The sequence below is a fragment of the Choristoneura fumiferana genome, chromosome 28, assembly GCF_025370935.1.
Source record: "Choristoneura fumiferana chromosome 28, NRCan_CFum_1, whole genome shotgun sequence".
NCBI lineage: Eukaryota > Metazoa > Arthropoda > Insecta > Lepidoptera > Tortricidae > Choristoneura > Choristoneura fumiferana.
The window spans coordinates 4,977,501-5,001,444 of record NC_133499.1 but is presented as its reverse complement, the minus strand read 5'-3'; the positions used below and the strand labels follow the sequence as shown (position 1 = coordinate 5,001,444).

Sequence of the window (23,944 nt, the reverse complement as noted above, 5' to 3'; positions counted from 1 at the left end):
CATACCTAATGGCTTCTAAGATAGCACAAACAGTCTCCAGTGAAAACTGATGTGAGGGGTGGGCATTTAAAGCTCAAGATAACGGAGTCTTCGGAATCCAGACTGCCGACACCACTGCGCCAAACTATGAGTCTAGAGGAGTCCGTAAATAACAACGACCAGTCACGCCAGGAGTTGTTGATATTATGGAGGAAGGCATTGTTGGCCCCAGGTTGGTTTTTTTGCTATTCCGAAGTTGAGGATTATGTTGGGTTGGAAAATTAAACTATCGTAACTATGACAAAAAAGGGGGAGTAGGGGGCATGTGAAGGTGGGGTCTGGGAGGTTAGTGAATTTACGGAAGCTGTTTATGAGGCAGGGGGGGGTTTTATTGAACCAAAATCCGCTGTCAGTAATTAAGTGTGAAAGTTCCTGGAGTTTTGGAAGGAGGGGGTGATCATTAAGGAGGGACAGTCTAAGAAAGAACCGATCAGCTAAATATTGACGTCGGAGGGAAAGGGGGGGATCAGATGCTTCTACTTGGAGAGCGTTGGTCGGAGAAGATTTCATGGCGCCTAAAATAACCCTTAAGGCCTGGTATTGGATTTTATCCAGTTTACCGAGAGCCACTTTACTACAAGGTTCTAAAGTGAAAGAACCATAGTCAATGACGCTGCGAACTATGGCATTGTACAGCAGTTTTTGCGCATAGGGTGGGCACCCCACCACACACCCGAAAGGCAACGTAAAATATTTATACTTGACTGGCACTTTAAAGCTACGTAATCAATATGTGAGGACATAGAAAGACGGGAGTCAAGGATAACGCCTAAAATTTTACTTGCTTTTCGACAGGTATCAGCTGGTTATTAAAAGCTACTTCTACAGGGGGAAAAGATCTTTTTCTGGTGAAGGGAACCACAGTACATTTAGATACTGAGAGGGAAAGACCATGAACAGCAAGCCATTCTCCAGATAAAATAGGGCTTGGTTCAGGTTGGATGTGGCTATTTCGACGGAGTGGGAGGAGGAATACAGGGCAATGTCATCGGCATATTGTAAAATATTGCAAAACGGGGATACAGCCTCTTCTAAATCGTGAGTGTACAAGCTATAGAGTAAAGGGCTTAGTACGGATCCTTGAGGAAGGCCTTGCCAAATTAGTCTCGGAGCGGAATGGGAACCACCATGTCTCACTTCTATGGATCGTTCCATAAGGAAATTACATATAAAATGTGTTAATCTCTGCGGCAGACTCAGCTTAGATAATTTATCTCTGAGTAAGGAGAGAATAACATTATCATTACGCAGATGTTATGTCCAGGAACACACCAATAAGGAACTCGTTCCTCGATAGGGTGATCCTGATGTCAGTGGTCAAAATAGAGAGACTGTCCATGGTGCCCATTCCCTCCGAAAACCAAATTGGCTTCTGGCCAGAATTTTTTTGGATTCAACGAACCACTCAAGCCGTTTCTTGATCATGTGTTCTAGTATTTTGAGTAGGCAGGATGACAATGCAATGGGACGATGGAGAGAGGGTAGAAGGGGGTCTTTTCCTGGCTTAGCTAAGGGAATAACTACTTGCTTTTTCCAGGCTTCTGGAACAAAACCAAGATGAAAAGAGGGTTTATAAGGTCTAAAAAATATCTTTTCGTTATGTTCCCTGACTTCGCCAGAAAGGCGTATGGTATATTATCTGGACCAGGAGCGGAGTTTTTGAGGTGATCCAAAGAAGAAAGGAGTTCTAACCAGGAAAACGGTTGGTCGAAATTGTTGGCGGAACAATTGGCGGGATACGGGGAGGGAACTGAGTTTAAGTGGGGAACGGTAGGGGGGATAACATATTAATAAAAGGAGGGAGCCAAACTGAGGAGTCATTACTGGGAAAATCACGGGCTGTGAATGAACCTCGGAAGCGCTTTATTGCTTTCCATAGGACGGAAGCCGGGGTACGGGGAGAGATGCTTTGGCAGAAATTAATCCACCCATGCCTCTTTTTTTTTTTTAAAAAGTACGTTTTTGCCAAGGCCGCAATCTTTTTATACACGCGAGAAAGTTATCTATCGACAGTGTTTTCGCAGTAAAGTTTCTCAGCCTCCTTCCTTTGGCGGATCATGTCCGTGCACTCGGAGTCCCACCAAGGGGGGAGGACCTATCAGATTTGTACCGTTTTCTTGTCGGAATATTTAAATCAGCTGAGGCTATAAGGGAATCGATAAATTTATCATGGCATATGGGCGCGTTTTCTACTGAGACAGTGGGCAACTCACTGATGGCTGCGTCAATGTCCATTGCGAATTGGTCCCAATTTGCCTTAGGTAGGTGGTACCTATGGGAATTTAGAGGGGACAAGCTGGGTTGAGAAAAGGAAGAAGGGAATGATATTAGGATGGGAAGGTGGTCACTGCCGTGGGAATCTTGGAGTACGGACCACGAGAGAAGGGAGCTGAAATTAGGAGAGCAGAGGGAGAGGTCAACGGCACTAGGATTCTGACGCGGGAGCCGTTCCTGCGTGTAGGGGAACCGTCGTTGAGAAGTACAGATGTTTGAGTCCTCCATAAGGTCTACGAGATGCAGGCTAAAGCGTCGTAGTCTGCGCTTCCCCACATGAGATGGTGGCAATTAAAAATCGCCTAGAATGGAGGACGGGGCAGGGAGGGCGGAAAATATGCGCTCAGGTCAGAAATGTGGATTAGAGTGAGGATCAGATAATAGATAGAAAGGACAGTGAAATTCATGATTTTGCGGCGACAGCGTTTATGCTGCTAGGAAAAGGTGGAAGATTTAAGCGAGTATACGAAACTGAAGATTTTATGAGTAGAAGCGGCTCCTCCGTAACCGTCATCTCTGTCATGCCGGATACAGGCGAACCCAGGACCGCGAAACCGTCCTGGGACCAACCAGGTCTCCGGAATGGCAAAGACGGACGGGTTGTAGCGCGGAAACCATTTGCAAAATTTCATGCATTTTACTTCTTGGGCGGAGACTATGACTATTCACTGTATAAGATGAATGTTTACCACTTGCAGGAGTGGGAAAGTTTGTTGCGACGTTGGGGTAGTGGGAAATCATCCATTTTGCTGAACATAATTGATCAGCAGGGACAGCAGTACATCCAGGAAAGTTGTCGTTGGGGGGATTTTGTTGGGAATGGAGTGGGCGGGGAGCTAGGGAACCGGAGGGGCGGCACCATTCCTGCGTGGAGGGGGGTCCCGATCTCCAATACGGCATTGTGAGGGCGACGGTCCATAAAACCGGGCTAGGGGCGACGGGGGATCTTGGAATTAGTACAGTTTTTCTGTAGCTGTTATGTGGGACTTTGGGAATGGGGGGGGATGGCAGTGGATTGGGATTGTGATATTTGGGAGATTAGGTTGGGAATGAGGGGGGCTTTGGGCTGGGCGTCGTGCGTAGGACTCTTGACTGGGGGGAATCTTTCGCACGCCTGGGAGTAGGAAATATTTTCTTCGGACATGGTGTCTTTTATGGCCTTTTGGCGGGTGTGTTCTGGCACGTTTTACTGGTGGCGAAGTGCCTTCCCGAAGAAACAGCAAAGCCCAGGTCTTCGCAACAGACAAAATAACAAATACAACACAATAACACTACTGACACTGACAGCGGCAGGGGCAGTGACAGTGAGTGAGTGACAGAAGTTTCGCATTGCCATTTGTAGAATTTTAAATCCCAATTGCAGTTTGTAAGAAAAAGTTTATCACATTTTGTTTTTATTTTTGTAATTAAATTTAAGTTATGTATGCGTGAAGTTCCCAATTACATTCTAAATCCTCTCATTCTAAGAGGAGGCATGTGACATTTCGGAGTCCATACCAGTAGGGCTACTACGAAAGTCGAAACTCGAAGTTCGTGTAGTGCGGTCCCTCTGACACTTATACTATTTAATAAGAGAGCGAGAGGGGCGGTACGATACGAACTTCGAGTTTAGAATTTTGTAGTAGCCCTGCAGTGGTGTCTTGCTCGACGACGTGTTTGCCTTATAAAATAATGCTACAGTCACGGCCAAAGTTGCAAAATATGTATACACGGCCTTAATAAGTCCAAAAAACTTGATATTTTTTTTGTCTGTCTGTAAATATCAATGACCACTATAATCTGACCCCACACTGTGTACATTTTGCTTTAGAGTAGGGCTCTGCATACACTGAATGTATTAAATCACTCGCAAAAAGCGAGAAATATCTTCAAGACACGATTCCCGCTTACTTACATAGGTACCTATAAATGTGTACGGAACCTTCGGTGCGCGAGTCTGACTTGCCCGGTTTTTTTTTCCTAAAATATATATAATTGGCTCTACAATCCTTGCTCCTTGTTGAATCCATAACAATCATTATCAAAATAAATCACGACATGATAATGATTATGTATATCTTAATTTTATGTCAACTTAAATATATATAATATTTGTGTGTAACTGTGTAAATTTTATTGTATTTGTGTGTCTTCCGTATTAGTGAATAAATGTCTTCTTTCTCTCTTTCTTTCTTTCAATAAGTATATTAATTAATATTAATTTAATTCAGTACAAACCAGACTGGAAATGCAGCCAGCCTTATGGGCTGGGCACTCTTTCGCAGGGATAGGACTTAGGCGAATTGTATAATATATAGTTAGATAAGTTTTATTATTATTTGATAGATGCTAAATGATGTTGAATTATGACTTTATGTTATGCGTTTAAAAATATTTTTTTCCCTAATACAAGATAGTAATTTTTATACTTGCAACTTTAGGAACGTTCCGTTATACAATTGTTTTTTTCATCCTACTGTATTTTTGAATGGGTTTTTTAATTTGTGTCAGATTATCTCAAATTCTTATTCTCTTGCTTTATTTATTTTGTTTTTATAACATGAAAAGCAAATATCTGTTGAAACACGGACGTAAATCATTTTTATTAGGGCAAATGAAACTTTTTTTTTTTGTGTGATCAATTTATTATTTATTTGTCACAATGGTAATTTACAGTGCCAATTTTATAATTGTAAAACAAACCTGTGTATCTAAAGTAATTAAAATACTTTGTAACTAAATAAAGACTTTTTAAAGATTTTTAATCTAATTTCGAATAAATATGTGATTATAATAAAAGTGTAGTAACACCAACCAAACGTCACTTCTATCAAAAGCTGATATAACCGTACTAAGATTGAATGTCATGCACGTCAACAGTTTAGTGAGACAGATAGCGTTAATGCCGTAAGAGTGACAGAGAATGACGAACAGATGACCCCTGCCCTTGCAATATTAAATTTGTTCGGATTCAATCAACGGACAACGGTTGCGGTTGCTTTGATTTCATATAACCGTCGAAATCACGAAACGTTAATCGTAATAAACAAAGTGTGATTTACGTGCTCTGAGTGTAATAAAGTACTTTAGTGACAATGAAATCCGCAAAATCTAAACAGAGACTCAACGAAATGCGGACGCCTGCGCGAAGCAAGCAAAATCTTCAAGGTGATCGCGATCCAGTGCAAGTATTTTGCCGACTTCGTCCCATGCAAAGAGATACTGATATATCATGTATGAAAATAATTTCACCGACTACAGTATTACTGACTCCTCCGTCGACGGCTTTGAGCTACAGAAATGAGAATAATAAGACCATGAAATACACGTTCAAAGAAGTATTCCCGCCTGAAACCGCCCAGCAAGAAGTCTTCGATAAAGTCGCATACCCGCTTGTAGAAGGCCTGATTAAAGGTAAAAGTGGATTATTATTTACTTATGGCGTCACTGGTAGCGGGAAAACCTTCACTATGACTGGAGAACCACAAAATTGCGGCATTCTTCCAAGATGTTTGAACATAATTTTTAAAACTATTAACGACTATCAAGCTCACAAATACGTGTTCAAACCTGACAAAATGAACATGTTTGAAATTCAAACTGAGGTGGAAGCCATGTTGGAAAGGCAGCAGGAGCTCCACAAGTTCAAAATGGGGAAGAAAAACAACTCAAATCCAGATTTAGCTATGGCATCCATGGAGGTAACTAAAGTTGAAGGTTTGAATGAAGATAACCAGTATGCTGTCTTCGTTTCGTATGTAGAAGTTTATAATAACAGTGTTTTCGATTTGCTTGAAGACGGGCCTCCGGTCAGTAAGAACTTGCCTGCGAAGATCATTAGGGAAGATGCAGCACACAATATGTATGTCCACGGTGTTACAGAGATTGAGATCAAATCCGCTGAAGAAGCATTTGACGCTTTTTATCTAGGCTTGAAACGGAAACGAATGGCTCACACCACTTTAAATGCTGAATCAAGCCGAAGCCACTCCGTATTCACTATAAGACTGGTTCAAGCCCCTGTAGATGAAGTTGGAGAAGCCGTAATCCAGAACAAAAAGTGTCTCACAATCAGCCAAATAAGTCTCGTCGACTTGGCTGGTAGTGAACGGACAAATAGGACTAAAAACACAGGCCAGCGGTTACGCGAAGCTGGTAACATCAACAAGTCCCTAATGACTCTTCGGACCTGCCTCGAAGTATTAAGAGAAAACCAAACAAACAACACTAACAACATGGTACCATACAGGGAGTCGAAAATAACTCATCTGTTCAAAAATTTCTTTGAAGGAGAAGGTCAGGTTCGGATGATAGTCTGCGCTAATCCCAGAGCAGAGGACTACGATGAGACACTCCAAGTGATGCGGTTCGCTGAGATGGCAGCTGAAGTCGAAGTAGTTAAAGCCCAAGTGAATGATATAGCAGCATCAATGGGTCTTGTATCAGGACGTAGAAAGGCTAACAGACTGTTTGCAGCAGCACGGGATAACCTAGCTAGACCAGATGCTAAAGATCTCGAGCTAGACTTAGGGTTGGTCTATAGTCTCGGACCGGACTTCCCGAGCTTAGAACTGAACAGTTCACAAGCTAGCCACATTATCAAGGAACTGATGGCCCATTTGGAGATGCGGTTAAACAGAAGAGAAACCCTGAAAAGAAGTAAAGCTTTAAAGGATGAGAGGTTCCGGGCACAATTGATTGAAATGGAGAAGGAATCTCTTGAAGTTCGAAGTGAGAATTCTGCTCTTAGAGGACAGCTGGCTGCTTCGGAAAGGAGAATCAGAGCTTTGGAAGACAGACTAACGGCTACAGAAAATGAATCAACGTCAAATAAGCGAAAACTCAATGAACTTACAGAATATACAACCACTCTGAAGAGAGACTTGCAGGAAAAAGAACTGCAACTCAGCCAGAATAAACTTGAAAGGGAAAAGATGAAGCGGATCTTAGAAAGGAAGTACAACCACAAAATTGCAGCAGAACATGAAAAAGCCAAAGAAATAAACTCTGAGAAAGAGAAACTGCGTAATGCAATTGAAGACAAAGAGAACAGACTAAGAATCATCGCTGAAGCATTAGACAGGGGAGATGTAGAGCCAAAAAGCACTGGCGACTTTGCTGCTCAAACCAGCGTAAGAGATTACACACCTGGCTCTACTCCAAGGGCTTTGCCTGCTCATTTGCTGACACCGTTCAGCTCTGCACCTCAAACAAGAGAGACTAGAGATACACCAGCTTCGTCCCGTCGTGGTGTAGCCATAGCTAATCCTAGGCACCGCCGTTCGCTATCTGCAGATGGCAAAGGATGGATTGAGCATGCACCTAACAAGCTTGTCCCGATGGGCACAGTTATGAAGCCAAGTATTACTAACAGTAAACATGTCAACAAACTAACAACAATCAAAGACATAGCCAACTCTAAAGCTTCTAAGTACTGTCTGATTTCCCAGGAGCAAGATACAGATGGAGAACTAGAAACTAAACTTTACAAAGGGGATGTGGTCCCAACTTGCGGAGGTGGTGCCCAAGTGATATTTAATGATGTGGAAATGCTGAAGCAGTTCTCTCCGAACAGGGAATCTCAAAGAGAGTCCCAAAGAGAGACCAATAGGTCTGGATGTGCCCGGCATTCTGGGAAAAGAAGAGAGACAACACACTCTCCTCCTCAAACGCCTTCGAATACAAGTAAGAAACAAAGAGTAGATGAAGACTAATGGACAATTAATTATGTTCCTAAAGACAAAGACAGATTGACTAAACCTTGATGGATCAATGAGTATACCACTTGTTATAAAATTACATGCAACTTTTTTTTATCTTATATTTTAACAAGACAGTCAATATTTGGTGTACGAAAACCCCAAATGTGACTATGTCAGCCTCATGGGGGGCCTCAGATACATGTTACTCTCCCCTGTACCAAAACTTAGTCTCTGGAAGGGTTTATTTACCAATTTGCAGACTCATTGTTGTTCTGCAGATATTGGGCTAATTTTTTTTATGTACATAAACAGTCACAGTACAGTATGTGTAGTTTACTCTTTAATTTTACTAAAATGGGTTTGTATATCAATGAAAAATATAATGAAGTCCTAATTAATGTTTAGTCAATCTGTTGTTAACTCTTGATTACTCTATTTACGCTTGTTAGGCTGAGGCCAAAGTGCAACACATCATATTTTGTTCATCATATCACATCATAACTATCTCTATTTCATTCATTCATTCAGTATATTTGCTGGATTACTTACTGAATTCATACTGTGACACTGTGGCTTCACATAAGGTATTAAAAACGTGTATATTATCAGATTTGTGTGAGCTCTCTATAGGGAACCAACTGCTATTTCTTAAGTAAAATTATATGTAGATTTACCTAACTCAGATATCTAGTAATATTTATTGCCTACGCTGTGCAGGTACAATCCTGCGCACGCGACGCGCGCAGTTAGCGCTGCTCATACTGTTGTTCAACAGGCGGCCACCCGCTCTGTACAAACCAAGTCAGCTAACGAGGGCTTAATAATTGTACATGATTATCTCGAAAACTGAATGATTTTTACTGAGTGAGACAATTAGTTTTAAAGTCATTGATGCCATCGTTTCCAATTAACTACTATCATTTTAATTGAAAATGTAATTGTTCTCGATGATTACTTTTACTAACAGGCATTGGCAATGTTTTGGTTTTCGTGTTTCTAGACATTGCGCTTTGTATTTGATGGCAACTGGTAGAAACACGAATACTGTCTATGTTCAGGGTTGGAAATTATCAAGATTATTATGTTATTGATAATTATCTAGATAATTATCTGATGACGTCATAAAATCTACGCATAATGTTACCCGCGTTGGGATGTAGACCTTTTTAACTGGCTACCCAAAGTGTAAATATATCTGTACTAGTTTGTAGTCCGATCCTAAAACAGCTAAAATTCACGTCAAAGTATGATATACAAAGAATAAATTTTTGGAACATACTTTAATCGGAGAATTCCCGCGATCCAACCCAATACTGCTGATTTTGGGTCGCGGCCCCGAGTATAAGAAACGCTGCTTTAGATTCTATTCTATAGTATAGACTACGCGTATCATACGGAGTTATATGACGTTATTATCACTTGATAATTATGAAAAAAAATATCTGGATAATTAATTATAATTATCAAGTGCAACCCTGCCTAAATAGCAATTAGAGAAGCATTATCTTTAAAAATACCACATTTTAGTTTTGTTTATTTGATTAATTACTATTAATATATTTGAAGTACTTAATTAGTTTTAATTGTATAAATTAAGGCTGAATTTAACTAGATGTTAATTTGCGAAGGACGGCGAAGGTATTAAATGCAACTTTGCTGCGTCTGTACGACACACGTTTTCATGCAAAATCTACCCACCTACCCACTAGTACAGTTGAACCATTCGATTTCTGACCCATCGTAGAACACTCACTCACAGAAAGTTTCATAATTAATTCTCTTGTCAAGCAATGCGATGTCAATATGATTTTTTCTACGAAAACGTTCCACAGTGGGTCACGATGCAGTTGGTTCGATAGCACATAGTAACTACTTGGGATTATGACTAATCGGGCATATTAGGCAAAGCTCTGCGCAGAGGGCGACACTAGCACACACCGTAAAGAAACCGCCATGACAACGTCAGTTCTCTTTATATTTTGTCGCAAATGACGGATCATGACCAAAGAGTAATTAATACCTATAGTAATCATGACTGACATATTTATGTTATGAGTAACAAAATAAATGATATTTACATCGATAGTAGCAATAGAGCTATATTTCCAAAAAAATAATTGAAATAATACTTACTCAAAAAACATAAACCATAAACATGTGGTATGTGCTATTGCTGCACTCTGGCGGGATAAAAGTGCAGTAGTATTCCATATTAATTAACTTTTTTTTGCAAAAAAAGCTTTCTAAGATTTTTAAAAACTATTTTTTTTTGCCTCTGTCCAGTAAGATAAAAACAAAGCAAATGAGCAAGCGATCAAAATTTCGGGTGAATATTCAGGAACCCTGTGGTCTCGTTGTACGGATGTGGACGATTGACTGATGCACATGAAAAAGACCTTTCCTTATATTGGGAGTCCTGGGTTCCAGCCTAAAATTCCCATACGCCTCTGCGAAATAAATGACCATTCCAAACAACATGAGGATGTTCTTAAAAACTACATCTGTACCAAAATGTATGTATGAATCCCAGTAAACAATTAATTGTTAGAATAAATGAAAAACCTCACCTTTGTGATACGTTTAGTTTTCTAGTATTCGTTTTGTATTTAGTAAGTAGTACATTTCGTTTGTAGCTCAATAAATTACCTTTTGTTGGTATAAAATTGTTTGTTTTTTACCTTAATGCAGACATCTTACTAATGAGTGTTTCTCAAAAATCAGTTTTGTCAAGAAATTAATAACACTAAGGACGAGATCCTAAAACATAAATTGCATAAAACATCCAAAATTTCTTGACGTCAGAAAAACGTCACGAAATCTTGTGAGGAAAAAAAACGTATTTTTGTAACTACATCAAAACTTTCTATTTGATCCAACAACAAAGATTATCTGACTTTTTACCACCTTTACCAAAAGGTTTTGTATATATTTAAACACAATATTACTTATTTTTTGTGTTGAAATAGCGTCTGGAAATATTTTTTATTTTTTTAAAAAGTGGACAACTGAATTTTTTTTTTTGAGAAATAGTCTAATATACTCAGTGGCATAAAATTTGGCCCACTCTACATACAAAATAACTTATTACTACATACATTTGAGGGCCAGGTTTTTCTGCCGCTAAGTGTATCTTACTAATTCTTACTAATATTATAAACGCGAGAGTTTGTATGGATGTTTGTTACTCTTTCACGCAAAAACTACTGAACGGATTAGCATACCCTGGATTAACATATAGGGTACTTTTTATTCCGAAATAATGTATGGTTCCTGTGGGAGTAAAAAAGTTTTAAGCTATATAATTCTGCGTGAGCGAAGCCGCCGGCAAAAGCCAGTGTAATTTCTGTTACTCCTCGCTTAGACGGATTTGGATGAAGTTTTATCTGTGTATAGCGGAGATCTGGAATAACACATAGGTTTCTTTTTATCCCTATATTCCCACGCGATAGGGATAAAAAAATACAGTTGCAATTAATCTTTCAAAAAAATGTCTATTCTATCTTGTAAAAGGGATACCTAGAGTACCTATTAGTCGCGACGTTATACGTATACCAGCTATTTTTTTAAGGAAAACTTGGGTTTTTCGTAAAATAAGCGCCATCTCTGGATGAGTAGCCGAACTAGGCTTCTCGACACGGATCCGTGTCACACCGTTAAGGCTATCTTATTGTTTTTTTTTTAATCAGCAGAATTAGTGCTTATCAAAACAGATGAGACTTGAATTCAGTACTATTTTATTTCCCGCGTACGAGGGGTTTAATCATAATTTACTACAAAAATATAAAAATAAAATAACAACAGTTGCCAAACGATAAGTATTTAATATCTCATTAAAACAAAACAAAAAAAAAACAATTAAACTAAATGAAAACAGGATTTCTGTGACAGGCTAGTTACCGCTAGTACGGTCAAGTACTTTAATTTATGAGCCATCACGGCACCATTTCAGCGTAAACGTCAGTGACATCGCATTAATCAACAAGGATAGGATTCGTGCTGTCATCTTCATCCACCATTACCTCTCATATTTCGTTTTCTAGATTTTTTTTACCGTACAACGGCAAAAACTACTAGACACTGGCAAAATTGTCCTCCGATGGACAGAGCCATATTTTTTTAAAGAAACAAACAACAACAACAACAACAAGGATAATCGTAATGACTTTTCCTTTGAAAAGGTTCCATGGTGGCACATAAATTTAATGTCCTTGACCGTACCCATAACGAGGTCCGTTTGACAACTTTGACATTTGTGTCACGTTCAACTTTGTGATTGGTTAAATACCTAAATGAGCCAATCGCAGCAAGGCTGACCTCAATCGGACCTCGCGATACTAACGCCATCTAGCGATAAATAAAAAGTTCAAAAATATATAACCTAAATTAAATTAATCTACAAACTAAACTTAAATAATAAAAACAGAACACACATTACAAAACATTGAATTAAATGAAATTAAAATTTAGTCAACAAAATTTTAGTTAAGTATAAATAGTTTTAAATTAGTTGCCGCAAACATGCACAAGATGGCGCTGAAATAAACTTACCCGTATAACTTCGGGGCAAGCGTAATGGGGGCTTCCACATGACGTCTCCAGCATAGACCCAGCTGGCTGGAGAGACGCCATGCCAAAGTCTGCTATCTTGATGTTGTTTCGCTCGTCTAATAGTAGGTTTTCGGGCTTGAGGTCTCGATGGCTGAAAAAAAACCTCAATTGAGTAATTTTTTGGGTAAAAAAATATAATTCTATTTATTCCGTCAATTAGATTATCAAAAGATATTGGATGCGTATTTTTTCTTTTTCCAATCACACAAAAATTACAAAAATGAAGCGCGTCAAAGTTCTTGAGTGGAGGCCTCTGACGTGACGTGCTAAAAAGTATCTCAGGATTTGTCACGCAATTTACATAAGCATGCCAATCAGACTACCGAAAGTTGGTCGAATTTAACCTGCAAGATTTGACTACAGACAGACAACGGGACAGGTTAAAGTAAATAAAAGCTTGGACAAACGATTATGTACCATCAGCCAAATAAGTTGTCTGTCAATTTTTGCTCACCCGCGAACTTATGATAGTTAAGTTTATGCAAAATATGCGTGTTCATGCAATTCCTCCACCCCACACTGTAAGAACACACACAAATCAGAAAAACCCACGCGCAACTGCAAACTGACGCGTTTCGAACTGAACCAGAGCAACACAACCGTACACCATGCTACCAGATGTTAGACTCCTAACAAAGTCCTCTAAGTTAATGTCAAATGAATATGTTGCTAAAGTGGAAGTTTCAAGTTGACAGATACGTCTATTGGCATTATGACATGCAAACGATTATCAACTTTACGTAGGTAGATGTAGTGTTGAAATTAAGTAGAATTACTGACTTAGCAAAAGGCACGAACATGTAAAGAAATAATAAAGATATTCGAAAATAAATGCAATCGACTAACATAAAGAAAGAAAGAAAAATAAAAAAAGAAAGAAATAAGAAATTCCAACATCGCACTTATCCACATAGTGCTAAAGCAAATAAATATTTCATTTCATTTAAAAAATATATATTTTAGGGGTGTTCGAGGTTTTCAGCTATTTAATTAACACCTTGTGTAATGTGGGTAACTCACCATATTGAATGACTGTGACAGAAATCCAAGGCGGATATTATTTGTCTGAAGAATCTTCTTGCTTCCTTAGGTGTCAGTCGGCCTTTCTTCACTAAATAGTCGAATAGCTCGCCCCCGCTAACATGTTCTAGCACTAAATACCTGTAAAACATTATTGTAAACAGCGCCATCTATGTATTTATAAGTAGCACTAAATATAAGTACCTACAACGCAATCTAGTATTAAGTTATACTAACTAGTATTAATACAGCGGTTTTGAATTAAGTAGTATGAAATGACGTTGTAGATACTCGGCAATGAATTTACTTACAAGTATTTCTTATTTTCATAGACATCAGATAATCCTAGGACATGTGGATGTTCTATTAATTTCATAATAGCTATTTCACGTTCGACCTGCAAAAAACATATACATTATTATTAGAGTTATTTAGAGTGGTTTTCTGTAAAAAGTGGTCAAAGTCAAAGTCAAAATATCTTTATTCAATTTAGGCTATAACAAGCACTTATGAATGTCAAAAAATAATCTACCACCGGTTCGGAAAAAACCTCTGTTCAGAAAAATCCGGCAAAAAATTCAACGAGGTGTATTTTTTTAAACAGTTTACAAGATTATTAAATGATATCTACATCATAAGTATTTAACACAACTTTATTTTTAACACAGTTAGGTTCGCTATTTGAAGGGATCGCTAATGCGGATGTTTTTCTTTCTTCTTTCTTTCTTTCTTTCTAGTAGCAAAGCCTGATTTGGCTTTGTAGCCAGGGGGGGAGGTCACCACACCATGGTCAAATCAAATCCTACTTATTTTTTTGCCATCACCATTAATCAAATAAAAGAACCAATTGCCCTCTTTTGTTATCCCCGACGCAAAAAGAGGGGTTTTATAAGTTTGACCGCTATGTATGTCTGTCTGTGGCACCGTAGCTCTTAAACAGGTGGACCGATTTGAATGCGGTTTTTTTATTTGAAAGCAGGTTTTCTAGCAATGGTTATTACCTAGACATGTTTCATCAAAATCAGTTCAGCATTTTTTGAGATATTGAACTTTGAAGTGACAAATTCAGGGGTTTTCCAACTTATTGTTGTTCTTATCGCAGAAAGATATTAATTTCATAAAAATGAATGAGCTTACAAAAATATCTACCTACTGATGTCCTAGACCCAGCCCAGGGCCTAAGAGGGGTCATAACACTCCCCCCCCCCCACTCATAAATGAAAAATTTTGAAAACCTCTTCACGTCTAAACCGCACCGCTAAAAATTCGGTACACAGATAGTTTGAGTCCCGGGGAAATAGGACAGTTTTTCCCGGAAAATCGCATAGTTCCCGCGGGACATATTCCACGCTGACGGAGTCGCACGCAACAGCTAGTAATATGAAAAATACAAACCTTCATTAACACAGATTCGCTAAGTTTCTCCCTGTTTATGATTTTGATGGCCACCTTCTTTCCCGTCACGCAGTGGACGCCCAACTTGACCAGACCTGTAATCAACAGAAACATAAGCGTCACACGCTAGAAATGCCAGGGGGGCTACCACGAAATTCGAAGTACGTATCGCACCGTCCCTCTCACTCTCGTATTAAATAATATTAGCGTCAGCGGGACGGCATGATACGAAGTTGGGATTTAGTAACTACTTCGTATAGTATCGCCCTCTCATTCTGAGGAGAGGCCTGTGCCCTGCAGTCAAAAAATAAAAAAAAAACAAAATCATTTATTCAGTAAATAGGCCGCAATGGGCACTTTTAAACGTCATTTTTTAAAACTACCAGCGCTTTCGGAAAGACCATCATTGCCAAGAAGAATGCGCCTCAATGCGCTTCTTGTGTAATATGCATTATATACCTACCTAATTGTTGGCAATAAACGCATTTTCTTTCTTTCTTTCTCAAGAAACTTGGCAGAAAGTAATTTTTTCAACATAAAATAATTACAAATAAAATACTTAAAAACTACAGTATACAATGAAATAAAAGAAAATACAAAAAAATAATAATAATAATACAGGGATGTATGGGGTCCCTTAGTTACAAAACTAAACACTAACTATAATCTACGTTCAGTGGAAGTGTAGACTGCTTCCACCGTCATAAATTAAAAAAATAAATAATTATAATAATAATAATTTAATTCTGAAATTTACATTTCAGGTCAAGTAACCATTAAACTTTTGGATTCCGAAGGCAAGCTCACGTCTGCCGCCCCCAAAGTTAGCTCACACGAACTCATGTCATGCTCTGAAAGCAGAGCGGTACCGAGGGCATGGTATTGCTTCCGTTCCCATAAGCTCTATGGGATCGTCTTGGGAGCTTCAGTCAGTCAGTGGGACGTATATAGGCTGGGATGATGATAGTATAGGGCCTGGACCATAAAAACTGTTAACGGCAGTTACATACTTGTACGTGAGGTTACGTGTGTTTGAGAGTTCCTTCCGTCATCTAATATCAGCCAAATAAATGTTCTATCCATTTTTAAACTAATTCCCTCTTTGACTAATTCTTATCAAGTGAATATGTCGCTAAAGTCGAACTTTCAAGTTGACAGATATTGGCATTATTGTTTTATGACAGGCAAACGATTATCAACTTTAAGGTAGACCACATATTTGGCTGATGGTATCTACAGTCAAACAAACTGAATCATGCACCAGGGTAGAACCTTTTTAGTCACCTGCGTCAATATCTGACACATCAGAGCGTGCAATAATATCCCTCTCTCTTTATTTCTCTCTCTAAACATTAGTTATATACATACATATGGCGAAATAATAGTCTCCTTTTTTGGGTTGCGTACAAAAAAAACGGAACCCTTATAGGATCACACGTGTGTCTGTCTGTCACAGCCAATTTGCTCCGAATCTACTGGACCAAATCAGGTGAAATTTGGTAGGATCACAGAATAGACAATAGTACGTAGGATGGTGTAATCGTATGACCCAAGCACAGATGTGCAAAGTAAGTAATATTTTTTTAAGGTTCATTTTCGGGGGACAAATTAGGAAATAAAAAAAAAATTGCAAACCTTACTGCATCATAATTATGTCAAATGAAAGGGCTCGTTATGAGGATCTCAAATATATTTTTGTTATTATTGTAAAATAAATATTTTTGATTTTAGTCATGAAAGAAGGCGCGAAAATTGATCATTCCTCCCCCCCCCTAATCTTCCAAACTACTGAGCCTACAATTTTGAAAAAAATACAAAATATACTTCATTGTCTTGTAGATTACAGGCAAAACTAGAAGAATTCTATCGATTGAAAATAAAGTGATAAACTCAATATAAAACATACGTTCACTTACGGATAGTTCACTAAAACACCACTAGATAGCGCTAGTAGTAATTAACTCGCGGCTTACTGTGAGGATTTCGAATGAGATATTTTTATTATTTTATAAAGCACCGTAAAAATATTTGTAGAATAAATAGAGCAAAACGTTTTACTTTGTACATTGGACATTGTACGGAACCCTCTCATCGCGAGTTCTACTCGCACTTGGTTGGTTTTTATGAGTATGATAAGAAGTTATGTAATAAAATAAAAATATAAAAATAAAAAATATATATATACCTAGTAGAAGCAACTCCCGTCGTATTGGTTTGCGGCTAAACACGCTTTTAACTCCCGACGCACAAAGAATAGTGTTAAAAGTTTGACGGCATATCAGTATGTAGCATCCTAAGCGGATGGACCGATTTCAATACGGTTTTTTACACGAAAGTGAGCTCCTTGCGGTGGTTCTAAGCTACGTTACATTAAAATCAGTTTAGCCGTTTTTGGGATACTGAACTTTGAATAGACAATATTGGGGGTTTTCGACTTTAAGTTGGTGAAATTATTAAAAGTTAGATACACACGATTTTAACTTTTTTTTTTATTATTCGACTGGATGGAAAACGAGCAAGTGGGTCTCCTGATGGTAAGAGATCACCACCGCCCATAGACAACTGCAACACCAGGGTATTGCAGATGCGTTGCCAACCTAGAGGCCTAAGATGGAATACCTCAAGTGCCAGTTATTTCACCGGCTGTCTTACTCTCCACGCCGAAACACAACCATGCAAGCACGTGAACTTATAGTTCTCTGTCACAAATAGTTGCATTTGTGCAATTTATATGGAATGGGACTTTCCCGCTACGGAAGGCAGAAATGGGTCGCAAAAAGCCAGCTGCCGGGCACTCGGTATGTAGGTCGACGTTTCAATCAAAAGGTTATTGTTAAATGGAAAATATTATCTATAAAACGTCACTGGAATACTGTATTGTATGATATCTGTTGTAAAGACAGAAAGGATAAAATGTCTCGCTGCAAGTAGGTAATAATAAAAAGTCTATTTTGGGTATCATCATCATCATGTCAGCCGATAGACGTCCACTGCTGGACATTAGGCCTCCCCCAAGGCTCTCCACTCAGACAGGGCGTTCTTTTTTTTTTTTTTTTTTTTCTGTCGGTACGGTAGGCCTCCAACAAGATGGAGCGACGACCTGGTTAAGGGATCGCGGTGGATGCGAAAAGCACAAGACCGGTATTTTGGGTATACTTACATATAATTATTGTCGAGTAAAATAGAAAATCGACAGAATGGAAATAAACGTTTAAGCAGAAAAACGCCAATTTGAGGAAAACTGCCCATTCTGAACGTCAAAAATAGAATTTTGAACCATGATGAAATTGAAAAATATGACAGGCCGTAATAAATAACGACCATTTGTATCTACGTAAAGTTAGATACATAACACTGTTGGGCATAGACCTCCCCCATAGACCTTATAATAGATAGAATAGAAGCGGCCCGCATCGACTTTACTGTATTACTGGTGCTGTCGACACGCTGCCCCCAACACCGAACGTCTGCTCACTATGTTCATGGACTATAGTTGATTCGACCCTAAAATGTTGCTGAAAGAGGTTGGCTATGGTTGCTAGGGTTATGCGCTATGCCCACACTCACGGGGAGCTCCGATCGATGATTTAGTTTACTAACCGACTTCCAAAATTTTCCAAACGTCTTATTGGACTTTGCACCTGCGGTTTTAACCAGAGGGTCTATTACGTAAGGTTACTTTCTCTCGCGGTCACAATCAAATGACAGATTTGCATACAAAAACTGTTATTTGATTACAATCACGAGCGTCAGAAACATTAGGCAATAGCAATACGGCGTCAGATCGTCCGTCCATCTTATGTACACTCACATTTTGACAAAATACACAATAATTTTGTTCTGAATTCAAAATATTCAATTTATATGGACGATTTTCCATTTGTACTGAATAACAGTTGGTAAATCCTCAAGGATGATGGTTTTGTCATTCGTGTCAAATATTGGCGCAAACGTTGGTTCCAGCTGTAGGCTCCAACATTCCAATGACTTCCAACGAATTCTTAGATATTGTCACGTATTTAGCGCTCCATGAGAAGAATTCTCAACTCAGGACTAGATTTAGTAGGTTCTACGTTACGAAACGATATTTCAATATAAACAGTGACTATACTCCATTTATTTTAACATTTGAAACTTAACGGTAAAATTTGCACGCGTTTTTAAATGAAACTATATAATAAAATAATAATAAATGCCGCTAATAAATGTGCATGTAGGTTTTTTAGTCCATTTGTGTTCGAAATACCGAGAAACGTGTGTCTTTGACCGTTAATTCAAACCTTAAATTAAACGAAGTATTAGTTCATAAACATTTGCAATTAATTGCAATTAGCCAATGAGGGCTATCGCGTATGAATTCGCCACTAGAGGCGCTAGTGTAGCGTGAGGTCTCCGAAATGTCAAATCTCATAGTTTTTGGGTGAGCTACGCGGGTTTATTTATAATTAGAATAATTATGTGAATATTTTGCAATATCTGAAATTAATTATGGCAAATATGCGTTCCAGGGCAATGAATGTCTGTGTTTTGAGACAGTTTTGTCTTTCGGAAACCTTTTTCCTCCCTTTTTTCCGAACAAAACGGGGACTATGCAACACCGTGGCATGCTCGGTATTTTTATGGTACGGTTTTAAGGTGTATTAAATATTATTTTAATCTAAACTTTGTTTTCACGCCCGTAATAACAGACTTTGAAAGCCATACTTAAAAACCTCACGCAACAGTGCGCCATCTAGTGAGACAAAAAACGATAGCCCTCATTGCGAGCAAGACCGTACCCTAACGTCAAAGAAAACCTCACGATACTAACGCCATCTAGATCCAACTTTTATCGATGGAAGTACATTATTCACTACCTATATCTTGTAGATGACTTTTTATTAAAGGAGAGTTATTTTCAGACTTCCGATAATAGGACTTATGTGAAAAAATGCGCACCCGGTTTTGCTACTGCACGCTAGATGGCGCTGTAACAAAGTGACCAGAAAAACTATCTTCAAATAGATTTTTCTTCGAAATCTACCTATTGATAAGTGGTTCAATCAGATTTAAAAACTTTTTGTATAACAAAGTTCCGGCTAATAACGTAAATCATAGTAAACATTTAGCATAACAACAAAGTGTATTACTTGCTGAAAAGTATAGGTAACGTTTAAATTACATAACAGTATTATTATGAACTTTTCTCGTAACATCCAATGAGAGTGTGTATACTGATCCATAATATGGAATAATGGCATTTTGTATAAGGGTAGGCGCACGAGCAACTTTTGTCTCCGCGACTATTTTGTCTCTCACATCAAGTCTATGGGTTAGTATGGAAGTGTGCACACGTAGCGACGCGACTACCCATAGTGATGTGAGAGAAACAATAGTCGCGGAGACAAAAGTTGCTCGTGCGCGCATACCCTAACGCATAAAATGATTAATTTCCCACTTGTTTTATATGGACGAACGATTTTTTTTCAAACATTAAATTCAGAATAGATTTCTGGATTATCTTATACCCTAAGTTAGGTTAAGTAAGTTTTATAACAATCCTGAAGTACCTACTTGTAGTTTTAAAAAAAATCGTTCGTCCATATGAAACAGGAGGCAGGCTACTACGAAAGTCGAAAATTAAAGTTCGTATCGTACCGTCTCTCTCATTCTCGTTTTAAATAAAATTAGGGTCAGCGGGACGGCAACATTCGAAGTAGTTCGTAGTAGGTAAAGACCAGCAGGGCTACTACGAAACTCGAAGTTCGTATCGCACCGTCCCTCTCGCTCTCGTATTAAATAGTATAAGTGTCAGAGGGACTGCACGACACGAACTTCGAGTTTCGTAGTAGCCCTGCTGGCCCTTGAGTGATGGTGGTTTTCCACCGGCGAGGCGAGACGAGAATGCATTCTCGCACGCCCGCCGCGAGCCGCGGGCGCTGCCATACAAATTTCAAACCTTGAGAGCGGTAAGATACCATTTTCGATTTTCGAATTCCGTAGCCCCCCAGCATTGCAAAAGCATGGCAAAGTATGCTAAGACCAAAAAATTAAGTAGAAATGTACCTGTTTGCCCCTTTCCCAGGGTTTTCTCCAATCTGAAGGGCCCCACATACTGGTAGGCCTCCGTGGACGTCGTCGCAGATTCCATCCTGAGCCTCAATGCCGCTCAGTCATCACGCATCATTTTGGACGCAAACTATTGTAAGTCTGTGGTGTTTTACTTTTTAATTTTGTCATAACGGTTTGGGCACTGGAATTATTGTTAAAGTTTCAGCGGTATTTTTTAAAATTTATTTATACTTTGTTTTTTTTTTGCATTCGAAGGAAGGTAAGTCGTGAAGTGTATTTTTATTGAAAAACACTTGAATAATAAGTCACAGCAAATAGTAACAATTAGCAAGGACGTTAATGGTCATTTACTTACATGCTTTTGGTATTATAAAGTAATTAATAATTACTTTTTTTTTAAGTTTTTCGATAAAAAGACTCGTCAAGACTGATTATGTTTTTTCTAATGCTAAAAAACGAAGTACATATAAAGGTTTCTGTGCCTTGGTAGTACTTGGTAATTATGTGCGTATTTATTAACTATTATAATCGTAGAAGCAGTAACACAAAAACATTTTCACTTCTCATGCCCGTAAAGTTGGTATTTATGCAAGATCTAGACGACATAAAATTACTGCTCTTGTGCATAAAATAAAATATTCGTCTAAGACCAAGGTTTTGTTTGAGGTGTTAACAGCTACAAACAAAAAAGTTTCTATATATTTTTTTAATAATTTTTACTTTATGTAAAACTAAAAATTAATCAAATCATATCGAAAATACAAACCCGTAAAACCGAAACCCGTAAAAGTAACGAATTTGGAGATGAAATAAAAAATAAAAACCGGCCAAGAGCGTGTTTGACACGCCCAAAATAGGGTTCCGTAGCCGTTAGGAAAAAATTAAGTAATATTTTTCTAAAGATTTCGTATTTTATACGGAATCTTCCAAGTTTGGGTATATTTTATACCCTAGACTGATATTTACTCTTAAACTACTACTAATTATCAAGCAAACTTGGCCGCTAAATCCTGGATTTTTTCAAATTTTTGCACCCGCCGGTTTATATTTTAGAGGGGGGGGGGGGGCGCTCGATTTTAATGAAAATTTGCACTTCAAAGTTGAATATTTCGCAAACAAATCGCTGAATCGAAAAATCGTCATAGCAAACCCCTAATGGTTTTAAAAGACCTATCCAACAATATCCCACACTATAGGCTTGGGTGAGAAAAATAAATCACCCCCACTTTACGTTTATGGGAGGTACCTTAAATTTTTTTTTACTTTTTATTGTACCATTTTGACGGCATAGTTTACATTTATGTCCGTGCAAAATTACAGCTTTGTAGCATTAAGTCTCTGAGCAAAGCCGCGGACGGACGGACAGACAGACAGACATGGCGAAACTATAAGGTTTCCGTTTTTGCCATTTTGGCTCCGGAATCCTAAAAAGAGATTAAAAAACACAAACACAACCTGATTTAAAAGATTCTACAATTGGGCAAACTACTTTCTGGTTTTCAGTTATTTAATTTACACCTTGTATATTATGGTCGCTGTACCTTGTCAAGCGACCATTAGAGATACAAAATATTTGAACAAATCATGTCAAGTTAACATATTGGAGACCTGCCAACTAGCTTTTAAGACACCGCATTAACGTTGTTCGAAGTAAATCGGATACCGTACTTATAGTCGTCGATTAAAATGGCGTTAATAATCTTCAGAAGTTTGTCGCCAAATTCCATCAAAATTCCTCTACTAGTTTATGCGTGATTAGGTAACAAACAAAACTTTCACATTTATAATACATATTAGGCAAATTAGTAGTGTTTTTGGATCCATTACATTTAATGCGAGACTCTGAGTGCGATAGGTTTTAAGCAGAAATAAAGCTGTGGAACTTAGTTAAAATTTAATGGTAAGATTTAATAGAATGAGGGCTATCGCGAATGAATTCGCCGCTAGAGGCGCTAGTGTAGCGTGAGGTCTCCGAAATGTCAAAACTCATAGTTTTTGGGTGAGCTACGCGGGTTTATTTATAACAAGAAATTTTTGTGAATATTTTGCATAACCTGAAATTAATTATGGCAATTATGCGTTACGGGACAATTAATGTCTGTGTTTTGAGACAGTTTTGTCTTTCGAAAACTTTTGTCCTCCCTTTTTTTCCGAACAAAACGGGACTAAGCAACACTGTGGTTGCTGGATATTTTGATGGTACGGTTTTAAGGTGTTTTAAATATGATTTTAATCTAAACTTTGTTTTAACGCCCGTAATAACAGACTCTGAAAGCCACACTTAAAAACCTCACGCAACAGTGCGCCATCTAGTGAGACAAAAAACGATAGCCCTCATTTCGTAAAAATAATAGGTTCGTGACACGCGAAATCGTTTCTCTATTGTTTTAAAAGTAGATTTAATTTATTTGAAAAAAGAGAAACATAAAGCTAAATGGTTATGTTTAGATGCTTAGTGGACGGTATCTCTATACTTGCCAGGGATTAGCAACCTTCTTCCGATGGTACCGTCAAACGTAGCAATTTTACCCTCTATAAGCAATATTACTTGTACAGACTGTCCCTTCAACAGAAGCAAAAATAATTAATTTATATATCGTATGCGTCAATCTGAACGACTTTTAATGTTTTTATTGGTATTAAGCTGTAAAGTTTATTCGAAAAAGCAATGTAAAGCAAAATTTTTGATGTTTGTAGGCAACGTCAATTGAGCTGGCGTACATCGAGTCAATTATGTTTAAAAGTCGCTGAACTAGTGGCGTTCGGTTTGACAAGTACGATTTATATTATAATTATTTGCTTTTTTTTATTCGACTGGATGGAAAACGAGCAAGTGGGTCTCCTGATGGTAAGAGATTACCACCGCCCATAGACAC

At 38.3% G+C, this 23,944-nt stretch overlaps 2 protein-coding genes across 6 annotated transcripts in view; one reads left to right on the top strand and one right to left on the bottom strand.

The window, feature by feature from the left end:
• sff (BRSK family serine/threonine-protein kinase sugar-free frosting) overlaps positions 1–23,944 on the bottom strand; it is a 74,868-nt gene that overhangs the window by 48,924 nt on the left and 2,000 nt on the right. For 4 of the 5 annotated variants that reach the window (XM_074109308.1, XM_074109306.1, XM_074109309.1 and 1 more), the window contains exons 2-6: positions 21,063–21,249; positions 15,018–15,112; positions 13,934–14,019; positions 13,623–13,763; positions 12,543–12,693 (exon numbers count right to left, since the gene is read on the bottom strand). In XM_074109308.1, the coding sequence (XP_073965409.1) occupies positions 12,543–12,693; positions 13,623–13,763; positions 13,934–14,019; positions 15,018–15,112; positions 21,063–21,147 (558 nt within the window). In that variant the 5' untranslated portion in view covers positions 21,148–21,249. Of the gene's footprint in view, positions 1–12,542; positions 12,694–13,622; positions 13,764–13,933; positions 14,020–15,017; positions 15,113–21,062; positions 21,299–23,944 lie in introns of all 5 variants that reach the window. The other variant, XM_074109307.1, reaches the window with a different exon arrangement.
• On the top strand, positions 5,244–10,625 carry LOC141443849 (kinesin-like protein KIF23). The gene has a single exon (XM_074109213.1). The coding sequence runs from the start codon at positions 5,388–5,390 to the stop codon at positions 8,004–8,006; it is 2,619 nt and encodes an 872-aa protein (XP_073965314.1). The 5' UTR covers positions 5,244–5,387; the 3' UTR covers positions 8,007–10,625.